This window comes from Melospiza melodia, chromosome Z (assembly GCF_035770615.1).
Source record: "Melospiza melodia melodia isolate bMelMel2 chromosome Z, bMelMel2.pri, whole genome shotgun sequence".
In the NCBI taxonomy this organism is placed as follows: domain Eukaryota; kingdom Metazoa; phylum Chordata; class Aves; order Passeriformes; family Passerellidae; genus Melospiza; species Melospiza melodia.
In genome coordinates, this window is record NC_086226.1 from 69,062,322 (window position 1) to 69,083,391 (window position 21,070).

The window sequence follows — 21,070 nt, forward strand, 5'->3', positions numbered from 1 at the left end:
AATGAAGTGAAAAGCTGTCAGTTTTCCAAATGTTTCTTGAGCAAGCAGCAGTTAGTAGTGAGCATACTGACTTAGTTGTTATCTCAGTGCTCTGGCTTTCCATAAACAAGACTTTTTTTTGGTATACATATTTGGAAAATATTAAAAGAATTCAGGGAATCCTGTCAGTTTCCATAAGAGTTTTGCTTGAGGAATGAGGAGTGGGATTTATGGCATTTTTCACAGTAAATCAGGAGTATCAGTGGTGATTCCAGGAATTAAGTAGGAACTATAACATCAAGATTACAACAGCTTACTGAACTCTATGCGGGAATAGTTGGGCTAGTTTCACAATATGTAAAAAAATAGTTGGCAAAACCACCACTTTTTATGGCCTGATTACTGGCCTGAGCCATTGCATGTCCTCCAGCAGTCTTAAGTTAACCAAAAGCTGTGTTTCCTACTCTGGGCTGCTAAGTAAATAAACATGGAAATAGTGACATATGTTCTCCATCTGCACAGTCATGTGCTATATCTTCAGTGCTCAGAAATGTTACTTAATAGGAGTATAATCACTGTTGTTGAAAAGTATATTTAATGATAAAAATAAGGGATGTGGAAATGAGGCCAAGTTTGGCACCTAATGCAGTAGTGACAGTTTATTGAGGGTCTGGCAGAAATAGCTTCTCTTTCCTGTTTATAATAACTTTTACTTGCTGCATTCCCCATCTGTGATTGAGCACTGGCACTGCTCTGATCTGCAGAGAAAGGAGGCAGAAATAGGTATCTGGGATCTTTTGGTTTGGGTCTTTTTTTAGCTCCAGGATTATATGCACCAGAAGCTGTTAGGAGTGGGTGTTGGAGACAACAGAAGAAAAGGAGTATTTCATGTTAGGCTAGCAAAATTATTCAGGAACATACAGGGCTCTGTTCATATTTTGCTAGAGTGAAAATTCACAATTTTTATATCAATGAGAATGAGAAAATCTGGAAATGTCTCTTGACTACTCCTGGATTCCCTACACAACTGGCTTCTCTCAGGAAAGCCAGTTTGCTCACTGAGTTTGAGCAGAGAGTAATTTTTGGTTACTATTAAGTCCCAAGAATCACTGAACACAAAACTTTTCAAGTTGCTGAGTTGGTGAACATAGTGGAAATGGATCTTGAGCCACCAGGCACGTTCTTCCCTGCAGTAACCTATTAGTGTTGTGGAGATTGGGATGCATGCTTTGTCAGCTTCTAAACCCTTCTCCCTTATTTTGTTAAACTGAGCAATCCCAGGAGAATGTGATGTGTTGAGTTAGCTGTAACATGAGACTCCTGCTCCCTGCTTCTGGAAGAAAGTGCAGGCTGTGCTGAGCAAGTGCTGGCTGGATTGTGGTAATTTCAGCGAGTCCCAGGGGTCGCAGGCAGTGGAGATTCTCACTTCTGTCCACATTCCTCTGGGTGTAGCACATTAGTTGTTAAAGAATGGGTTTTTCATCCCAGCTCAGACTCCTCGCTTGCCAAGTTGTTCCTCTTTCAAGCTGTGGATAAAGGAAGTCTATTTCTCGTTCCCCAGTGTGTGCCCCTAGGTCGCACAGCAGTTAGCTGAGCAGCACAGATCACAGCCCAGTGGAGCTTTTCAGCTCTTCCATATGTAACAGCCATCACTTGGGATCTAACCTAGGGATAATTTTAGCCCTTTAGGCACCTAGTTGCTGATTATTAGTCCTTCCTGTTAGGGAGGCAGGTGATGGGTTGGTGCAAACATGTCCTTTTCTTGTCCTTCTCTTTTCCTTCTTGACCTAGAACCTTTTGTGAAAGGATGAAAAGACAAGCAGAATTATTTGATAGATGGTAAAATGGTTAGACCAGGCCTAGAGAACCATGGGCTTCCAGTGCCTTCAGACAAGAGAGATACTAGATCTCTCAAGCAGGTGTTTGCTTATCTATGTGTAGCACAAATGAAACAAAATGTTTGGATTCTCTAATGGAATTTTCTTTACATCAGTCAGTCAGTTTGTTGGGGTATTTTGAATTTGCTGTTCTAGAAAAGGATGTGCAACTTCACAGCAACAATACCAAAATGGAAAACAAGTGCAGCTAGTATAGGATGGCAAAGGTCCTTTTCTGTGTTTATATATTTAGATAGCAGGATGCCATCCAGGGCACTTAGAACAGTTGTATTTAGAGTAGCATGTGCTATCACATCAGCAGTGATCAAGGTTTGCTGAGGAATGTGTGTCTGTGATTATGATAAAGACCATGTCTGGAGAAGCCTACTGTATAGCAGTGCTGCTCTGAGCAAAGCATTTTCAGAATTTATTGTATTTCCCCTTTTTGTATAAGGGTCTCACTCTACATGAAGTTTTAGACAAAAAAAACCCTTCACTTGCATGTAAATAAATTCATACATAATCTTTATTTGCTTAACAAACTTAACAATATTAACTGAATTAATTTCCCAGAAAGAATTTTTTGTAGTTTTGGAATTAGTTTTACACTTTTAGCATGATAACTTCTATAAATACATGGGGACATGAGGACATAAATCAGTATTCAAGTTTTAAAAATCAGAAGTGCTGGTATGAACTGATATCTGTCACTGATAGGCATGTATATGTTTGGGCATCTCCTCCAATGAATCACCAAGGCTGGCTTTTATGTCCATGCAAGCAGCAAACCTGTAACTGTCTGAAATACACTGACACTTAAACCCAAAGAGCTTCACTTCAATACCTGAATGTCACTTCTGGATATAGATACTGCACAAGTTGTCAGGATCTATCTTGCGATTTTTGTAGTTTGAATGAAGCATAAATAGACTTCTTTTAAGTTACAGTGCATGGAATCAGGAATTTTTTTCTCATTCTTAAGTAAGCCACATGCTTTGAAACAAAAGAGAAGTAACCTGTAAAAGTATATCTAGTAACCTCTATCAGTAGTCTTTGTTTTTAGGATTGTAAAACATATAAAATACATCTCACTGCTCTGTGTCTTTACAATGCAAGAGTGGATCAAGTATGAATCTGTTTAAGGCACTCATCTTGATTGTAACATGTAATAGTTGGCCTTCTTCTTAAAAAAAGTTTTTAAAGTAAGCATAGATGCATTTCCTCTATATTGTCAATACTGCTGCTATGACCAAGGAGGGTGTTTGGCATTCAGAGTCGTTGCTTTGCAGTAATCCTGTGTGAATGTGCTGGCCCCAAGCCTACCCAAAGATGCTCAGCACAGCCAGACCTCCCTGTGGAGAAGGTTCTCATTGGCATCCTAACGTGTAGAAGCTGTGATGCCTCCTGGGCTTATATTTTTCAAGCAGGCAGATTGCTCTCCACATTGTGGATGCTCGCAGCAGCAGGATGAGATGCTCACCCAACGATTGCATCTCCTTCCAGGCAACATATTCTGCCCCGTGGGAGGGGAGCCAAGATTCTCATTTTTATCAAGAAACCATTTTTAATTCTGAAAGTTTGTTATGACTGTTTGAAGTGCTTAAAAATCTAGAGCTAAATCATCTCAGAGTGTTGTAGCAAATTCTGCAGACTGCTTGGCAGTGGAATATTTCAATTTTGCTGTATGCAACCTCAACTTCAATGTTTGAATGAGCCATCTCCTATGTATCATGTAGAGCCAGGTAACTTCTGGATTGTTTCAGCCTGCTGCCTTTGCCTGAGAGAAAATTTGTAGAACTACTAAGGAGATGGATGAAAATACATAAAATAAGACCAGAGACATCTAGCTTGTTAAACTGCTAATCATGTTGCTTTGAGAAGGATGCTTAAAAAATACTGACAAAGTGCAGATGGATGAGCAGGTTCAATGCCATCTGAAATTAATGCAGAGCACATGCTGGGGATAATAGGAGATATTAAAGAGCTGGAGAACATGCTAAGACTTAGAAATCCTTCCCTGATCCCTACACATAAAGGCAAACTGAGGGTTTTCCTTTCCAATCTTTGTACAAGTCATACATGTCAAATGTTTAACTAAAGCCACTTCCTTGCCTATTTTTTGTAATCCTAGCATGCTCCTGCCTTGGTTTTTTGTTTAGTTGGTTGTTGTTGTTGTTTGTTTGTTGTTTTTCTTGAGGGTTTTTTGAAGCATCATACATGTTGCAAACTGCAGAAAGGTGGATTACTGCATCTGCCAAAAGTTTAGATTTGTTTTTCCTTATCTTTCTAAAGGCATTTCATAATCACAGTGTGGGCAACCTGACAAACCTACCATACAGAAGATCTTAAGAAAAACCATCTTCCTAGATAATAAAGGTGACAACAAAAGCTGTAATTTCTGGAAGTAATCTCTACAATAGAGACCCATCATGTGGAAAGTCTTAGAGAAGCAAGCTTAAAGATCTTTATGTGCTGGGGCAGTAAAATATATTTCAGAGGCCGTGATGGCCTCTGGCCAGTAATCCTACTGGCCCAAGCTGAGAAGGACTCATAAGATGGCTTCAGCAAAAGCCATGAGATGTCACTGTGAAATACACAGAGATGGCAGAGGTCTGGGGAGTTCCATGCAGCTGTGGCCTCCCATATGTAATTCACATTCTTCCATTGCAGAGGTCGCTTACACTTAAAGTGTGCAACAGCAGCAGAAGGAGTTTTGGAGGCAAGAGGCACTATGAGCAACACTGTATGCTGGTACTGTAGGACATCCCAAGAAGTCTTTGACTGCTTGGTGTGGAATGGGATCTCCATTTCCTACATAACACCATGGCTTGTCATTGTGAAGTGCATTTTATTTGGCAGGCTATTGTCAAAAGAAATTCATACCAGCCCTTTGTTCCTACTGCTGCTTCTAAGCAAGGGAGTGCTTGGCTCTTAGACGAATCTGATCATGCAGTACTTTGTCATGTTGAGAGAGGCAGATATGAATGTAGAAAGGTGTAGCATGATACTGTACTGTAATTTATCCATATATCCTTGATTATTAAAATTTTAATTCCCAATTAGTAAAATAAATAAGTTTTATAGTCAGATCTATTCGTGGTGGCAAATCTAATACATGACTATTTGCAAATACAACTACCAGAGCACTTTTTTCACTCACTTGAAGGCTCCAGTGACAACTTCTTTTTTTTTTCCCACTGTTGCCAATGCATAGCAATAATAGGTGAAGTAAAGGAGTGGAAGGGAGAACCCACAGCTTCAGACTGCAGTTCTTCAAGGACATAAATGTGACTTAATTTGAGGTTTGGTTGTGGATCTTCCACATAACTTCCAAAAAATTTACTAGAACCACAAGGAATCATGTTAGGTCTAGGATCCGCACAACTAAAAATCTCCATGTCCAGTGTCTGGAGATTCTGTAACCTATGGGTTCCATCATTTTTAGTGGGCACCAGGAAACCAAGTAAGAGCAGGTAGCCATGGTATACTGTGATTCTGGGACAGATCTGTCAAGTACCTATCCATGCAATCAATATCATAAAAATAATTACAGTATCATAAACACAACTTGCTTAAATGGCAAACTAGGGTTTCTTTCCTCATTGAAGGTGTTTGGAGGCTGAGTTACGAAAACTATTGGAGATTTGCATGGAGGTGTCATTTCATTTAGGCTTTGCGCTTTTGAGGAAAAAGTGAGAATTATAGACTACAGTTATCAGAGTAGCTGTGTATCAATAGAACTCAGGGTGATGCAGAAGAGAACAGGATATTGCCTAGCTGATTCCTGCCATATCCCACAAAAGATAAATCCTTAATCAGATCCTTCATTAGCATATAGTGTGGAAAAAACGGTTCATGCCAGGGATTACTTAGTAAAGGTAGTTAGTGGAAGAAATTATGCATTGAAGAAAAATACAAAATCCCTCAAATTAATCTTTGAAATATGTGAAGTTTGAGTCCCCTCTTTCTTAACACTGGGATAATTGAAGAATAATTCCATTTCAGTGACTTAGAGCACGGGACTAGTTGGAGAGGGAATTGAATTTGCCTGCTCTCCCAGGATTTTGAAAGTTTTACATTTTTAAGGCAGAAATGTTTATCCTTAAAATTTGTACTTGTACACTTAGAGGAAGAATTGTGATCCCATGCCACAGAGTAGATGAACGCTTTGTCCTATTATCTCCACCTGCTTAAGTCCAGACTGGAGACTTTATGCCGTTGTGGGAGTTCAGTGCTAGTTGGTTTAACTTTGCTGATGGCTTTAGTATTCGCAGTTTTAAAAAAGCCAAAGTGCATAATACATATGAATTGTTTGATGAATCTCTGAAATAAACCTTTGTTCTTGTTGTTACTTTTGCAATAGTAAATTCTTGCATAAAGATTAAAATGTCAGTTATTTCATAATTGTAGGAAGGCAGAATAAAATTCCTACTGAATTTAGAAGTCTGTTCTTTACTTTTTTAAATGGTCTTTTCTAGCATTCCATGTTCTCTGTTTATCTTCAAACAACATGTTGACATATAGGTGTGCTGTCAGTATGGTTAGTTGACTGAAATGTTTTTATGTCTGTCCTGTGGGTCTTTGATTCTAGCAAACCCCTGTCATATTTCTTTTCTAGTGATTTCTTTTCTATGTGCAACTTAAGTATAAGTAAGAAAGTGCATTCTATTGGTGGCCCAACATGTCATCAGGCCCAGTAATGTTCAAAACCAGAAGAGACATGCTTGATTTTCTTACGATTTTTCAGTCAATTATACACCCTAGAAGAGCATGTGTGAGGAGGAAAAGGCAGGAGGCATGCTGAAGTAACCATCTATTACTTCATTTTCATTTCTGGTCAGAAATTTAGTGCGCTGTCCTTAGTATAGATAGTAGAATATGCATGTGAATTGTTGATGAATATCTACCCTTTTATGAAAGCAGGTTGTTGATGACAACTTCAATATGACTCGTTTTTGTGTGCTTGGGGAATTTGGGCCTTGTGCTTTTTCAAGTTCACACATTAATCTCTGCTTCCAGATATATTCCAACAAAGAGGTAATCCTCTTGTGTAGCTCAGTGTTCAGTATTCTGGTCTCAAGAGGAGAATTACATTAAACAAAAAGCAATTCCTTGCTCCTCTCCTTGCTTGTGGGCTGAGAACAACATGGTTCACATATATAGAAATTCACATCTTTTGCTTTCAAAATCATGTTTGCAATGTGCATATGAGTTTCCTCTCTCTTTAAACACTGATACTGTTAAAATTGTTTTCCCATTTTTAAATTCTTGCCTCTTTTTGTTATTCTTGATAGTGCTAAAATGGTGCTTATTTACACTGGGTTTATTCACACACTGTTTTGAGGCTTTTTACACCTGGACATTGCTGGAAAGGGAACCAAACCTTGAAAAAAAATTTATTTTTACAGATTAGGACCAAAGAATATGATCTTTCCCTGTAGTAAGTTTTCTGCTGGTACAGAGTTGCTGAATGCATACAGGTGACTAGAGTGAAATTTGGCACTGCTTGATCCTAGAAGATTCCCAGCTGTATGATCAGTCAGTCATGGATTGAGCCGCACATGCTCTTCAGATGTGTTTGTCCCTTAGGCTCTGTCTTAGCTTAGAATCCATCACTGAGTGTGGGCTTGGGCCATGCTGTAGTGCTGGCTAGGATGGATCTGCCATCTAGCTGGATCAAATGCGGACAGTCCAGAGCAGATGGCCAGGGCTCTGCTCATCCACAGCTGATTTTGGATGGTTTTAACGTGAGCTGTGGCCAGGCTAACCTCTGCGACTGTCATGGAAATGATGGAAATGCACAGTGTGCTTATGCTCTATTCTTAAATCATCTCTTTGACCTCTCAGGATAGGCTGTGTGATCTCACACACTTGGAAGTGTCTCTGTAAGCCAGTGCTTTCTGGCAAAGATTCTGAATGAAACTCGTGTGGAGTTTCGTAGTTTGAATATGTCTACGGCATATGTGGGATCAATGAGCAGGGATTCAGACTTGAAGAAAATTCCACATAAAATGCCAAGTTAAGGATATACTTCAACTTCCTGTAAAGGCAGTGATAAGCATTTGAAGCGTACATAAAGAATGAGGACATTTGGGAAAACATGTTTTTCTCAGTAGAGACATTAATAACGATCTTAACAGTGTTATTTACCTCCTGCTGCTTGACTGGAAAGAGCAAATTGTAAGTGTAATTTCAGAATTAATCATTTTCTTCAAAGCCAGACTGATTCAAAGCTCTAAGCAAATTACTGGGTTTATTGTTAGAAATGTTCACATCATAGAATGGATGATTACTTCTATTCCACAGTTCTCAAAACAGAGAGAAAATTGCTGCTGTTTTATTTTAGGTGAGGTTGAAAGGAAAAGAGAAATTAGGTTGAGGGTTTGTTGGTTTATGGGGGGGATTTTTTGGAATGGAACACCTAGTTTAGGTGTCATTTTATATGCCATACATGGAAAAGAAGAGGCTAATTTACTTCAACTGGCATATGGAGGGCATCTCTGTCACAGAGCAGGTCCCCTGTGATGCTTAATTTACACTCTTTCCTGTGTCCTCTTGGATGCACTTCATCACTTTGTGCTGGATACAGTTTTAAAAAGGATGCACAGAGACCTTCACAAAGTGCCAGATGGAAATATTTCAGAGATTTCAGAGCAATGCCTCTGATACTCTGATTATCTAAAGCAGGAGAGATTATTTTGGAGACATGTGATGTCCAAGATGGGAATTTCTGCACAGAACAAAGGATAGAAGCAGAAGTCCAAAAAGATTGTCTTGGATGGGAAGAACAGGTGAATTATATGAAAGGGACTTTTTTTCCCAATACTTTTCTGAAAATCCCAAAACAAAAATTAAAAAATCCCTTCTCTAAATCAGATTGGATTTTTCTGCCTATTTCATTCCTGAATTGCTTTCTTTTGTATTTATATCTCTTAATGAATAGGCATTGTCATTGTCTCCTTAAAAGTGTGTTTAAAATGCAAATTAGTGAATCCAATTTCAGCACCCAAAACTGCCTCTTAACTGGAAGACACTCAGTTGCTTTCTTCAAAAAAAACACTCAAAGTTTTTTGAAAAACCAACAAAAGTATTTTCTCTGGAAGGTATCCAAAAAATCATCCTCCTTCTGGAAAGTGCCACCTGTTCATATTGGCTGATTTTTTGGGGGGGTATATTCCACAAAAATTGGCTTATGTAAGTAAATTCTCTCATGACAGGCGAGGAGAAAGGAGAATGGATTTTCTTTTGCCTTTATTTTTTTGGTTTGGTTTGGTTTTTTTCCAGTTGCCTAGAAAGCAGTAGGTTTTAATTAGGAAGACAAGAGGCAGAGTATCTTTGCATCCAAGTCTGAGAATAGACCAAGTTGGTCTTATAGCTACCAAAGAGGAGGTTGGTACTGCCAGAATATCTGAGCTCCAGTAAATACAGCTCCGTAGGAGAGACCAATTCCACAAGCAAGGCACACCTAACTGTGTAAGGAGGGAGTCACTGGAGCCTGGTTGTTGTTGTACTGTTCTTCATCCCATTCAGAGCTGCATCAAATGGTACCAATTGGCTGAGGGGAGAATGACAGGGCCTGACCTGCAGTCTGAAGGAGAAGATGTGGCCATTTTGCTGACAATTAAGTTAATGGAGTGAGAGTTTTTTGGCCAGATTTCAGTGTTCCTATTGCATAATAGAATATTTCCTGAACTTTTCATTAGCAGTTACATTTTTCAGCACAAGTGTCTTTGCGTTTCAAGCGGTAATCTGGTCAATCAAAATTTCATTTTAGCAGCAGTTGCTGTGTTGTCTTGTTGATTAGTCACTCCCCTAATTCACACGTCTTGTGAAAGAAACACAAATAATTACAGTGATTTCCTGAAGACAAGAATTCAAGGCAGAGAGCAGTAAGGTTTAAAGCTATCAAACCCATCTGAAGTTCTCTGGTGAGAGGTGCCTTTTCCCTGTGCATTTTCTCTGCCTTAGAAGAACGTCACCTGAATGTTTTTAAAGCCTGTGTGTGCAGTTGCACAGAATTAATAATATGAAATGCAATGTAAATGAGTGCAAAGGCCTCAAGCAGTAGTTGCTATGATTAATTCCTTCATTGTTTGTGCCTCTCACATTTCAGCACATCTAGTATGTAGATCACCTATATCATATGACCATAATGTGTAAATCCAAGGCAGGAGGTTTGCTGGCTTGTATTAGCTTTCAGCTAAGAATCTCTATGCATTAAACATCTTGTAGTTTTGAATGGCAAGGATTAAGTCTGAACTGATTTTTTACAGTTCTGAATCAAGAATGTCTGCTTAAGGTCTGCACAGGTTTTGTCAGTGAAAATCTGGTGTGTCTTCTGGGACTGGGTTTCTTTTCAAGATGATTAATCATGGACTTAATGTCAGTCCCCAGACAGTCACTATAGATAACTCCACCAGGTCTGGTAGGCATTAGTTCAAACCTGTTAAGAAGTCTGCAGTACTTCAAGTGGAGAATGCTCCTGCCCTAGGTGACACTGAATATATAAATGAAAATGTAGAAAGCATAAAACAACACACCTGAAAAAATACGCTAGGTGAAAGGTGAATGTCCTGATTCCTTTCTGTTTCCTTTTGCTGAAAGCTTGTCCGCCAGGAACGTACAAGCCTGAAGGTTCACCAGGTGGAATCAGCACTTGTATCTCGTGTCCTGATGAGAATCATACTTCTCCACCGGGAAGTACCTCCCTTGAGGATTGCACGTGCCGGGACGGTTATCGTGCTGTAGGACAAACCTGTGAAGGTAAGTGTTTCCATCCACAAACAGAATACCCCTGGAATGCACAGTGCAGTGCTGGGACAATTTTTTTAATGTGGTTTTGTACTGTAAGGGACATGTCAAATTGCATACAAGATTCTCTCTGTCATTCCAAACCAGCAAAAATGCCGAGGTGCAAGCTGAGTTAGAAATTATAAAAAATTGTTTTCCTTCAGGGGCCTATTGCACTCCTGCTAGTAACCACTTTGTTGTGGCTGTTTAATTATTTAGTTGTTCACTGCCCTGAACTGAAGCCCCCTGAAAATGGTCACTTTGTCCAGAATGTCTGCAACAATTACTTTAATGCTGCCTGTGGAATCCGATGCAAGACAGGATTTGATCTCGTTGGAAGCAGCATCCGGCTTTGTCAACCAAATGGGCAGTGGTCTGGATCAGAGGCTACTTGCAGAGGTATGTGTTTGATAAGCATTTTTTCTGTTGTTTGTTCTTAGCAGTGGTTTTCTTCACTCATTACATGGTCGGTTGTGCAGATCTGTCCTGTTAGCCCTGTGTGAAAGTTCGTTCCAAAGGTTGGCTAACACCCCGATCACTCTGTTTCCTTCCTTTATAAACTGGAAGAAGGACTTCTGCAATAGAAAAAGCAGAGCAAGATTGACTAGATGGACAGTCTTTTGCAAGTGAATATACAGACTCCTTCCTTAAACCTCTCTTCACCTCTGTCTATTAATTTCTATGAATTTTTGTATCTACACTGTATAAATCCAGTGAAATTCTACCAAGTATTTAAATATGTAACAAGACCTTGCCACCTGGCTGTTTTAGATCATCTACCACATTGTCACCATAGAGGGTTGTTGGTCTTGGGGGACATTAGCAGTGGAAGAATTCCATTTTGTTTTCTTTCAATTTCTTCTTACCAAAAATAGGAAAGCCTGGGACTTGAGCAGGGTCTTTGGAAGTCTTTTGAGTGGAATTTCAAAAGGGAATGACTGACAATACCCTAGAATTTCACTATGAAAGAATGTCAGCCCAAAATACGGTGTAAGACTGAGACACAAGAAAGAGCATCCTGAAAAAAATATTTCTAGATTTTCTGATAGGAACAGAGTTTTGTTTTGCTACAACAAAACTGCCTGAGTTTGCGTTTTTTATGATTTAGAATGAAAACTCCAATCCCATGCCTGTATATCTGTATCGTATATCTTCCAAGGAGAGAATGAAAAAAAAATTAACCAGGTAGAAGCCTTTATCTCCTCAACATCCACAAGATGTAGTTCAGCATGTTTAATTTGACTTTAATGCCCTTGACATTAGTGTGCTACACTGGAAGCTGGAAAATAAAAGCCATCAGCTCATTCTGTAACTCTTTCCTGGCCTTGTGTTCAGGGCAAAAGGCAGGACTGATCTTTGGTGGAAGTAGCAATTTATGACAGTACGGCAAACACTACAGCCCTGAAAGAAACAGCAACTTATGGTTCTGGAAGGAGGAATCTGAGCTAGAGATCAGTCTCTCAGGGTATTCTTTGTATAGCAGTTTACTTCAGCTTAGATTTATAGGAACTTTTCAAATAATCACAGAAATCTTAGGTTTCCTTTGTAGCTTCCACTGACAAGAGGAGAAGGTTTCAATAGAAAATCAGTTGTTGGCCAGTACTATGAGGGTATCTTGAGAAGCAGAATTTGGAGCTGTGGACTTTCCAGCAGTCAGAACTGCATGCTGCTTCAAGCAGACTGGGACACTGGGAAACGGCACCTCTGTTAAAGCTTCTGCCACACAGGCACCCTTCGTGCAAAAAATCTGGGAAAAGCTGCAGTCAGGCACAAAGAAGGGATCCTTTATCTTCTCTTTCATGGAGAAGTGGAAGATTCTAGTACTTGAAAATCTTGCTGGAGCATTTAAAGGAATTTGTCTATTTGGAATGTGGTCTTTCTTTAGCAGGGCATTTGGAAGGTGAGGGAAAAGTCTGCATTGAGATACTGTCTTGATATTGAGCTAATATACTTTGAAGCATTAGAAGGATATATTTTGACTTGGCTTTGTTTGTGCTGTTGTCCATCATCCTGAAGGCTTCCAATTAAAAAAAAAAATTGAAAATACCACTGTTACATGTGCTGGATCTGCTAGTCTTGATTCACTCAGACTGTGAAAGGGAGCAAGATCAAAGGCATGGTTTATAGCTGTCTTGTTAATCCCAAGAGTATTTTATCACATAAATTAGGAAGAGGAGAGGGAAGGAAAATCCCTTTCCACTGCTTTGGATTTTGACATTAAGTAGTCCTCAGTTCTTTTGCTAGCTAAAATCTGCTGTGCTATTAGAAAGTGATTAATGCAGTCATATGTCATGCAATTAACAGTGACCTAGGGGAAAAAAAACCTGCAAACCCCATATTTAGTCCAGAAAAAAATTATTAGGAGAAACCTCAGAGCAAGCAGAATATCCTGTTATTGTTGTTCCTGTTTCCACTGGCTTTTTGGAAATGGAAAACATGTTACTGATAAGAGGATGGGCTGGTGTTTAATGCTTGGAACCGTGACTGAGGTAACGTGCGCTCAGGTACAGGTTTCTGCCAGAGCCATGCTGAGACACGGAGTAAGCATGAACTGAAACACGTGAGGAGGCAAGAGCACTCCAGCTGTGTAGTCCTTCCAGAAGAAATGGCTGGACAGCAGGTACTGAAGGAACAGCCTCCTCTGTAGGCACGTGAACATTGACAAGAGCCTCCTCACCGCTATTAATTCGTTCCGGCTTCCTAAGTAGTAGAGTTTGGTAGAATTTGCTTCTTTTTACTGCAGATTGGGTATTTCTACTTCTGTAGAAGAGCAAGCATACTTTCTTTTTTAAGAGCAAGCCTCCTTTCTTGTGGATAAAGCATTTGAGTTTCAGCTGTAAATATGTTTTTCTTACTCCCCCTATTAGAGTTAAGATACAGCATATTATAAAGCTACTCTGAAGCTCAGAGTGCCTCACAAATGAGCATTTCAAGGCTGTTTTTAAATACACTTCCTAAAGAATGCCTGTGCATATGCAAGCACAAAAGTAGTAATACCTTCAGAGAGTAATGTGAGACAGTAGTAACATAAAGACATATTAGGTACATTTGTATGTCTTCTTTTCCTTCTTTCTTATCCCATATACAGAGGTTTTGCTACTTTTTTTCCACTTAGGTGCCACCATAGCTGTTTGTTTTTTTTAAAAAGACATTATTTTACATGTGTTGTTTGTATTTTTCAGAGGCTGTGCAGTTAGTGGTAATTATAGAGCTGGCTTGCAATTGAGGCAGCATTCAGCCTATATGCCTATTAATTAGTTTGAGGTGTCTAGTGGTGTCCACTTGTGTGCAGAGTAAGCAATTAATGGAGAAAGGAGAGGTTGCCAAGTTGGTTTCCCTTTGAGTGCATTTATAGAGGAGATCCTGTTTTTCCTCCTACCTGGCAGTAGCAAGATTAGGTTAATTGGTAAAATCAGCTTCCCAAATCACAGCAGAGAAGCAACTCTCTGAAACCACCCATCACCAGAGGTTGCCCTCCTGCCAATAAGGTAAACAGAAGCTGTGGAAAACAATCAAATAGGAACAGAGCTCCTCTTGTGAGGAAGGGATGAGAGGCTGGGAGAGCTGGACCTGTTTAGCCTGGAGAAGACTGAGAGGGGATCCTATCAATGTGTATAAGTACCTGAAGAGGAGGGAGCCAGGCTCTTGGTGGTGCCAAGCAATAGAACAAGACTCAACAGGCAGAAACTGATGCACAGCAAGTTCCACCTGAGTAGAAGGAAGAACTTCTTTACACGGAGAGTGACTTGAGCACTGTAACAGGCCCGCCAGAGAGGATGTGGAGTCTCCCTCAGCAGAGATACTCGAAGCTGTCTGGACACAACCCTGTACAATGTGCTCTAGAATGACCAATGTAGAGCAGAGAGGTTGGACTAGAAATGCTCCAGTGGCCCCTTCGAACCGTAGCCATTCTGTGAGTTTAGGGAACTGCAGTCTTGGTTATATTTTTGGGCATAACACCATCTGTCCTCATTTGTTTTTATCCCTCTTTTGAACATACTGGACTGTATCTGCCAACTTCAGCTGAGGTCAGTTTTCAGTTTTTGATCAGAGTTTTCCACTCATGTTGGAAAGCCAGTAGCTGGTTATTGGTATATCATCATCATCATCATCACGTGCTCATCTCCAGACAGCAGGTGTGCATAGCTTAGCTCCTTGAGGGACCCAAAGGCCAGGTAGTGCATATGTATTTCAGAGTTTTGTCTGGAGGGGATCAAAGACACAAATCCTGGAGCATGACCTCCTAACTGAAAAGGAACTGCACTGAAAAGACAGTACAGAGGAAATAGGTCCTACTATAAAGTCTTGGGTTATGACTTTGAAACAAAGAACATAAACACAGGTCATACCATTGCTACATTTTTCTTACTACAATCATTCAGATCTTCTGGGATCAATCTTAATTACAGAGCAGCTTTGTGCTGTATTGGAGCATCAGGATTCAGTAGTAAAACCGTAAGACAATCTCTCTTCACTTCCCTGCTTCCCTGTCTGCATACACATCCTGCACAGGACTGCATTCTCCTTGGAATCACACTGCTTTCAGTGTTTGCAGGATGTTACAGGGGAAAAGGCTCTGAGCTGAGCAGAGCCAGGATGTCTCCATGCCTGACACCTGAAAGGGTCTCTTTTGTATCAGCAACAACCTGATTCGTTCCTTTTCGTCTCTTGTGGACCGGCTATACAAGCCATATAAACAGCTTGTGTTCCTTCCTTCTCTCTCTGTCTCCTCCAGCATGTTGAACATCTTCTCTTCTGATCTGCTGGGGCCTTCACATGTCTATATTCTATGAATACAGTCCAGAGTGCCTGAGAAAATTTCTGAGTACTGGGACACTGTCATCTAACCTGTTCATGAGCTCTTAGCCTGTTCCTGGTGTGTACTCAGCCCCTACCAGCCTGCCAGTTCGAAATCCCCCAAAAGTTCTCAGACGTTGTTGGAGACTAGAAACTCCCAAGAGCACACACTTTTTCACAGGGGGCCATTTGCCTGCAGCTGCCCTGTGTTGGAGGCCAGTAGGCATTACCAGCTCAGGCTGCACACTGTGTACCAGATGCACAGTTAGTTTGTTAGTTTGAACTTATGTCAATACTTACGTGAGCTTGAAAGTGTGTGCATACATTCTGTGTTTTAGGAAGAGGAAGGTATCAAGCCTTTGAAAAAATCTACTCTGTACTAGCTCTAATCCCTAAATTCATACAAACTACTGTAACTAATGTACGACAGTATCTCTCCTACCTATCTGAAAACTGGGCATAGTGTAACTCGACTGATCCTCAGTGCTGCTGAGAGTGAACTGGTGTTTTTTCCCCTTTGCAGTTCGAACATGTCCCAGACTTCGGTCTCCTCAAAACGGACACATTAACTGTTCAACAGCTGATATTTCCTACAAGACAGTATGCTTTGTGATCTGCAATGAGGGCTATGAAATTGAAGGAAACAGCAAACTCACCTGCCAGGGAACCTCTCAGTGGGATTCAAAGGAGCCAAAGTGTGTGGGTAGGTATCTGATCTAACTCTGTCTGTGTTAGAGTGCAGCCTTTTCTGACATGTTGTCACAGGTGAGAAATTCTTCATGTTTTAATAACTGGTGAAGCTAAGACATAAATGAGAGTTTGTCAAAGGATGTTTCATACACATCTTAGAAGTTGGGGAAGGGCAAAGGAATTTGTAAATGGAAAGTGCACAGATTATCATTTAAATACAGTGGAGGGCTGATTACTGAAAGGCTGTTGGATCTCGTTAGTTGTTGTATTCATATTGTTGTATAATTATATTTCCAGAGCCTCATACCTTCTGGGTGGTTTTCTCACAGCAGATCTTCACAGCAGTGGTGTTGTTGCTTCTCGGTCAGGGCTCCTCTCCCAGGCTCTCCCTGACCACCCCGCCCCCTTTTATCTCAGTTACCTCCATGGGCTACAGCTGCTGCCCAATCAAGGACATCACAGCTGCAGCCCATTTACAATAACTAGAATCAGGGCAGGGTCACTAATACAATACAAAGATCTTTCACTGCCATACATATATTTACAATACATATGTTTACTCAGGCCCCTACAGTTAGTGTCAGACACTGTCACACAGTGTGTTGCAAGAAACATAGAAGCTGTAGGTCTAGGGATTAAATATGATCAACCAGCAGTTTGAGTTACCATCATAAAACAAAAGTTGACATGCAGACAAGGACTAGCTTATGTTATCCAGACACTGTGAGTGCTGACTAAAGGTGCAGCTGTTGTCATTTGTGCTGGAACTTACAGCAAGGAAAGAGAGTTTACACAAGTTAGGAGCCAAGCACCATCAGGACTCAGAGGTCACACCAGCTGTGCAGGGATACGTAGGTATGTATTGTGTTCCAAAAAATAAAGGACTATATATTTCAAAATTATCTGTTTAGGACTAGTGACAGGTATTGAATTAACTTTGGAAAGGAAGATGATGAAATGCAGTTGAAACACTTCTAAGCATAGATTGAAGCGGGAGGGAAAGTCTGAAGTCCACCAATACAAAAGTTGATCCAGTGCTGACTAAAGTTAGGGTGAAGTTTATGTCACCTGGATGTAAATGCAGCGCCAGTAGGGTGACTTCACTTGAACCTCGGGCTATTTCTTTACTGTTTTATTGCAGTCTTAAAAATGTGGACCTGTAGGAGACAAGCATGAATTTCTAACTACAAGTACATTCTCTGAAATTATGAAAATAATCCACAAGAAAAAATTTAACAAGACAGTTTGCTAAGAGATCCTAATCTTTCTTCTGTTAAAATCAGTGGAAAAACTTCAATTAACTTCAAAAGGAAGGGACCCTGAAATCCGGTTGGGATATTATAATTAGAAGATTAACTATATTCATCAGTTGAATTCATCCTTCCTAGCTTAGCATTTTGATTAATAAAATCCAGCTCTACTTTCTATCAGAAGATTTCTTCACACCATGCAATATTGCCTCCATTCCTGGATTATCCGTGGCAATATCTTTTTTGCTGAGTCTGAAAAATTTAGTGAGAAAGTTACCTTTGATTGTCAGAAAGGAAAGAGTCTTAGCTAGGAAGCATCTCTGCTGCTTCTTGTGACTGGTGTTTAGAACAAGCTTGCTGAAATTCTGGTTCAACATTCATGTGTGGAGTTTTATTCAGGGAGAAATGTAAATCAGAACACTGATATTGTATACTCCTCTTGAAGGTTGAAGCTGCCCTTTGTAGCCATTTTCTGAATATCATCATTGTCATGGATGTATTATCTGTTAATTTTTAGTCCAAATAGCTCCTAACTATTATTTACAGTCTGCTATATAAAAGGTACTGGAAATCCTGCTGTATTTAGGCATTTGCAATTGATAATTTATTAATTTCATATTCTTCTGTTAGAAAACTGAAATGGAGTTTTCTTCACTCTGTTACCTTGAAACATTTCTTGGACTCAGGGTATCCTTGTTGCTGATTTTCTGAATGCTTTTGGGTTTGATTGCTCATCAGTGCAAATTTTGCCATATTTGCAAGTTAGCTTACTGAGACTGTACCAGAGCCATGTGTAACCAAAACTGACACTGCCACAAAACATAACATTTCCTGGATTGTTTACAGTCATTTCTGTGAGATCTATTGTCATGCATCTCTTTCTAAGAGACTGGAAGGTAATATAAGTTTGGATATTACACAAGTTTAAAATTTTTGTCTTTTTCATTAAAGATATTGTTAAGAATTAGCCACTTCTAAGGAGGCTACATGTGTTTTATAGGTGTCTGACAAATAAGATATCTGCTAAAAAAGGAAAGCTTGGTCATTTGTCCAGTTTGGGGAAAAAAAAAACCAAAACTGGGAAAGCTCCATAGTCATGTTCTTTTGTTTCCTACCCATCTCAAAAGTTTAATATCAATCACTTTTAAATAAATAAATTTTGCAAGATGCTTTTCTCCTTTCTTTGTTCAAGGTTTAGTGAAGTAAAAATACAGATGACATCCTCCAGGGTGTTGATGCCATCTAGCGTTGGAAGAGCTGCCAATTCACACTCCTAACTGCTGCTGGCCAGTTTTACTTCCTGCAGCAATCTTGGCAAAGGATTGAAGGAAGGAGGCATGATTTGCTTTGTAATCTTCTTATTTGCCAAGTTCCTTTTGATGTTGAAAATTACAATACAGTGTTATGTTTCATCACAGGTGCTTGCAGGTGAAAGCAGGTTCTTGTATCTCCTTAGAAATACTCCTGTATTAATTTCCTACCAATATGACTAATGTCATTGAAATCCCTCTACCCTTAATGAATTCCAGACTTTTGGATCAGCTTGCTCAAATTCTGGAGTTGAGCACAGATAAAAAATCTAAACAACACTATTGTAGTTGCTTTTCCTGTTAAAAACCTGTCTTACTTAAAAGAAATTCCCTTTTGCTAGATACACCAAATTTTATTCTGATTTTTGTCAGACATTTTAGGATTGTGCTGTAGTTGGATTTTTCTACTATAGCTGGATGTATTTCAAGCAAGAGGCTCAACTGTTTTTACTTCCCTGAGTTAGAGCTGCAACTTCCTCTGCTTTTCATGCTTACATGTTTCAGTTTCTCTACTTGTTCCCAGAGTAATATACATTTTAATGCTTTTAGCTTCCCTCTACAAATACTGTTTTTAAAATTTGTTATCTTTTTGCTGTTTGTCAATTACCTTCATGTCGTAGGCAACCAAAACTTAGGGTTTGGGGTTTTTTTCCCTGATGGAGTTGTTCCACCTTGCAGAGCCAGCAGTGTCTCCCTGAACTATAGAAATGAGTTGGAAGTGTTTGTGCCCTGTGCATCCCTTTGAAATGAAGTGCAGTTGTTAATTGCTTGGGCTTTTGAGCATTTCAGCATTGAGGGTTTGAATTTCAGAAAATACACAGAATGCTTAGAATCTTTAAATTTCTTTTATGCATAAAAATCAGTTTTCAGTTACTTGCTTTGGGAAAGGAGAGGAGAAAAAAGGAATGTGAAGTATTTAGAATGTGAATCACTTTTGTGTCGTTAAACCATTGCTGCGAGCTCAGTAGAACTTGCCCTCTGTGTAGCTGGGTTGGGTTGGTTTTTGTGTTCTCTTGGTGTAAAGACCTGTCTGATTTCTGCACTGGCAAGTTATAAAGAGTTACAGGTCTTCTCATTGGCTCTGAATAAGGGAGCATTTTTCTTGTGTGTTTGCCTATTAACTGTTCTAAGAAACAGTACAGAAAGTGTGCAAACTGCATTCATGAGATAGTCCCTTTTTGCCCCTTTGTTAATGTCTCCATATTTGAAGTAAAAATAACATTCCTAAAAACAACAGCTTGAGAATAAAACAAAGCTTTTGTGAACCTGTTTAAACACATCATGGTTTTTGCTTTGATGCAAACTATCTTCAGGATTTGTAGTGAACCTTATTAATGGAGTAGTTCAAAACTTCCTTTAAAACCTTTAAGCAACCATCGACCCTCCCTGATTTTACAGAGCTCAGCTGCTTCCTATGATTACTCTGAGTCTTTCCAGCTGTTTTGAACACAGACAAGACCAAGTCCAATTTAATTTGGTTTGGAATGCAGTAAGCAAAATCATGTGTCATGTCCCTAACCTATAAAGAGTTCATGGCAGAATATCCTTCTTCTTCTCCCTTTCTTATTTCAAGATAAAGTATAGAAGATGTAGAAAGCTACAGGTCCTCTTCAATGCCCACTCTCCTGCTATGGTCTAGTTTTCATGGAAGTGAAGAAATGCAACTGCAAAGCAACCATGAAAGATGAATTTGTAAGGAGAAGAAGAAGAAATTTTTAAAAAGGCAAATCTATAGAATAAGATATAGTGGATCTGCCTGAAAATTATCATGTTTTGGTTTCAGTGAAGAGCAGGAGCAAGAAATAGAAGAACTGATAAACTGGCTGCTGTTTACTTCAGTCATAACTGAAAGTCAAGTAGCAAAGTTTCATCAGCTTGTAATGTTTGGTGCACTCACACCCCTACAGACTCTTGAAAAGACTGTGTGTTTTTTGTTCCCACTAATTTTCCATATAATGTTATTTGCAGGTTTTCTGAATGTGTACTTTGTGTATGTCAGTTATAAGTCGTGTTCTGCTGCTGTCTTGCAGAAAAGCGTTGTCCCATCCTCCAGAAACCAGCAGGTGTGACAGTTCTCCCTCCCAGATGTGGGCTGGAGCCTGCCATTTCTGGGACTGTGTGCCAGCTGAGCTGTCCCCAGGGATTCATCTTGTCTGGAGCTAGAGAAGAAATAAGGTGCATTTCATTTGGGAGATGGAGTGCAAACATCCAGGAGGCTCTGTGTAAAGGTAGAGCACAAAATCATGTCTGCGTATACACGAGTGCAGAATTGAGGGGAAGCGCACAGCAAATAACTGAGTGAGAACAGGCTTGGAGTGGGGGAAGCACAACTTGCAAAGTGTGCAAGAAGTATTGCCTGTACCTTTACAGCTTGCCT

The 21,070-nt window shown here is 39.8% G+C and overlaps 1 protein-coding gene across 2 annotated transcripts in view; it reads left to right on the plus strand.

The window, feature by feature from the left end:
- Nucleotides 1-21,070, plus strand: part of SVEP1 (sushi, von Willebrand factor type A, EGF and pentraxin domain containing 1) — a 118,556-nt gene that overhangs the window by 27,677 nt on the left and 69,809 nt on the right. For both annotated transcript variants that reach the window (XM_063180814.1, XM_063180815.1), the window contains exons 4-7: nt 10,461-10,619; nt 10,866-11,045; nt 15,967-16,146; nt 20,724-20,921. In XM_063180814.1, the coding sequence (XP_063036884.1) occupies nt 10,461-10,619; nt 10,866-11,045; nt 15,967-16,146; nt 20,724-20,921 (717 nt within the window). The remainder of the gene's footprint in view (nt 1-10,460; nt 10,620-10,865; nt 11,046-15,966; nt 16,147-20,723; nt 20,922-21,070) is intronic.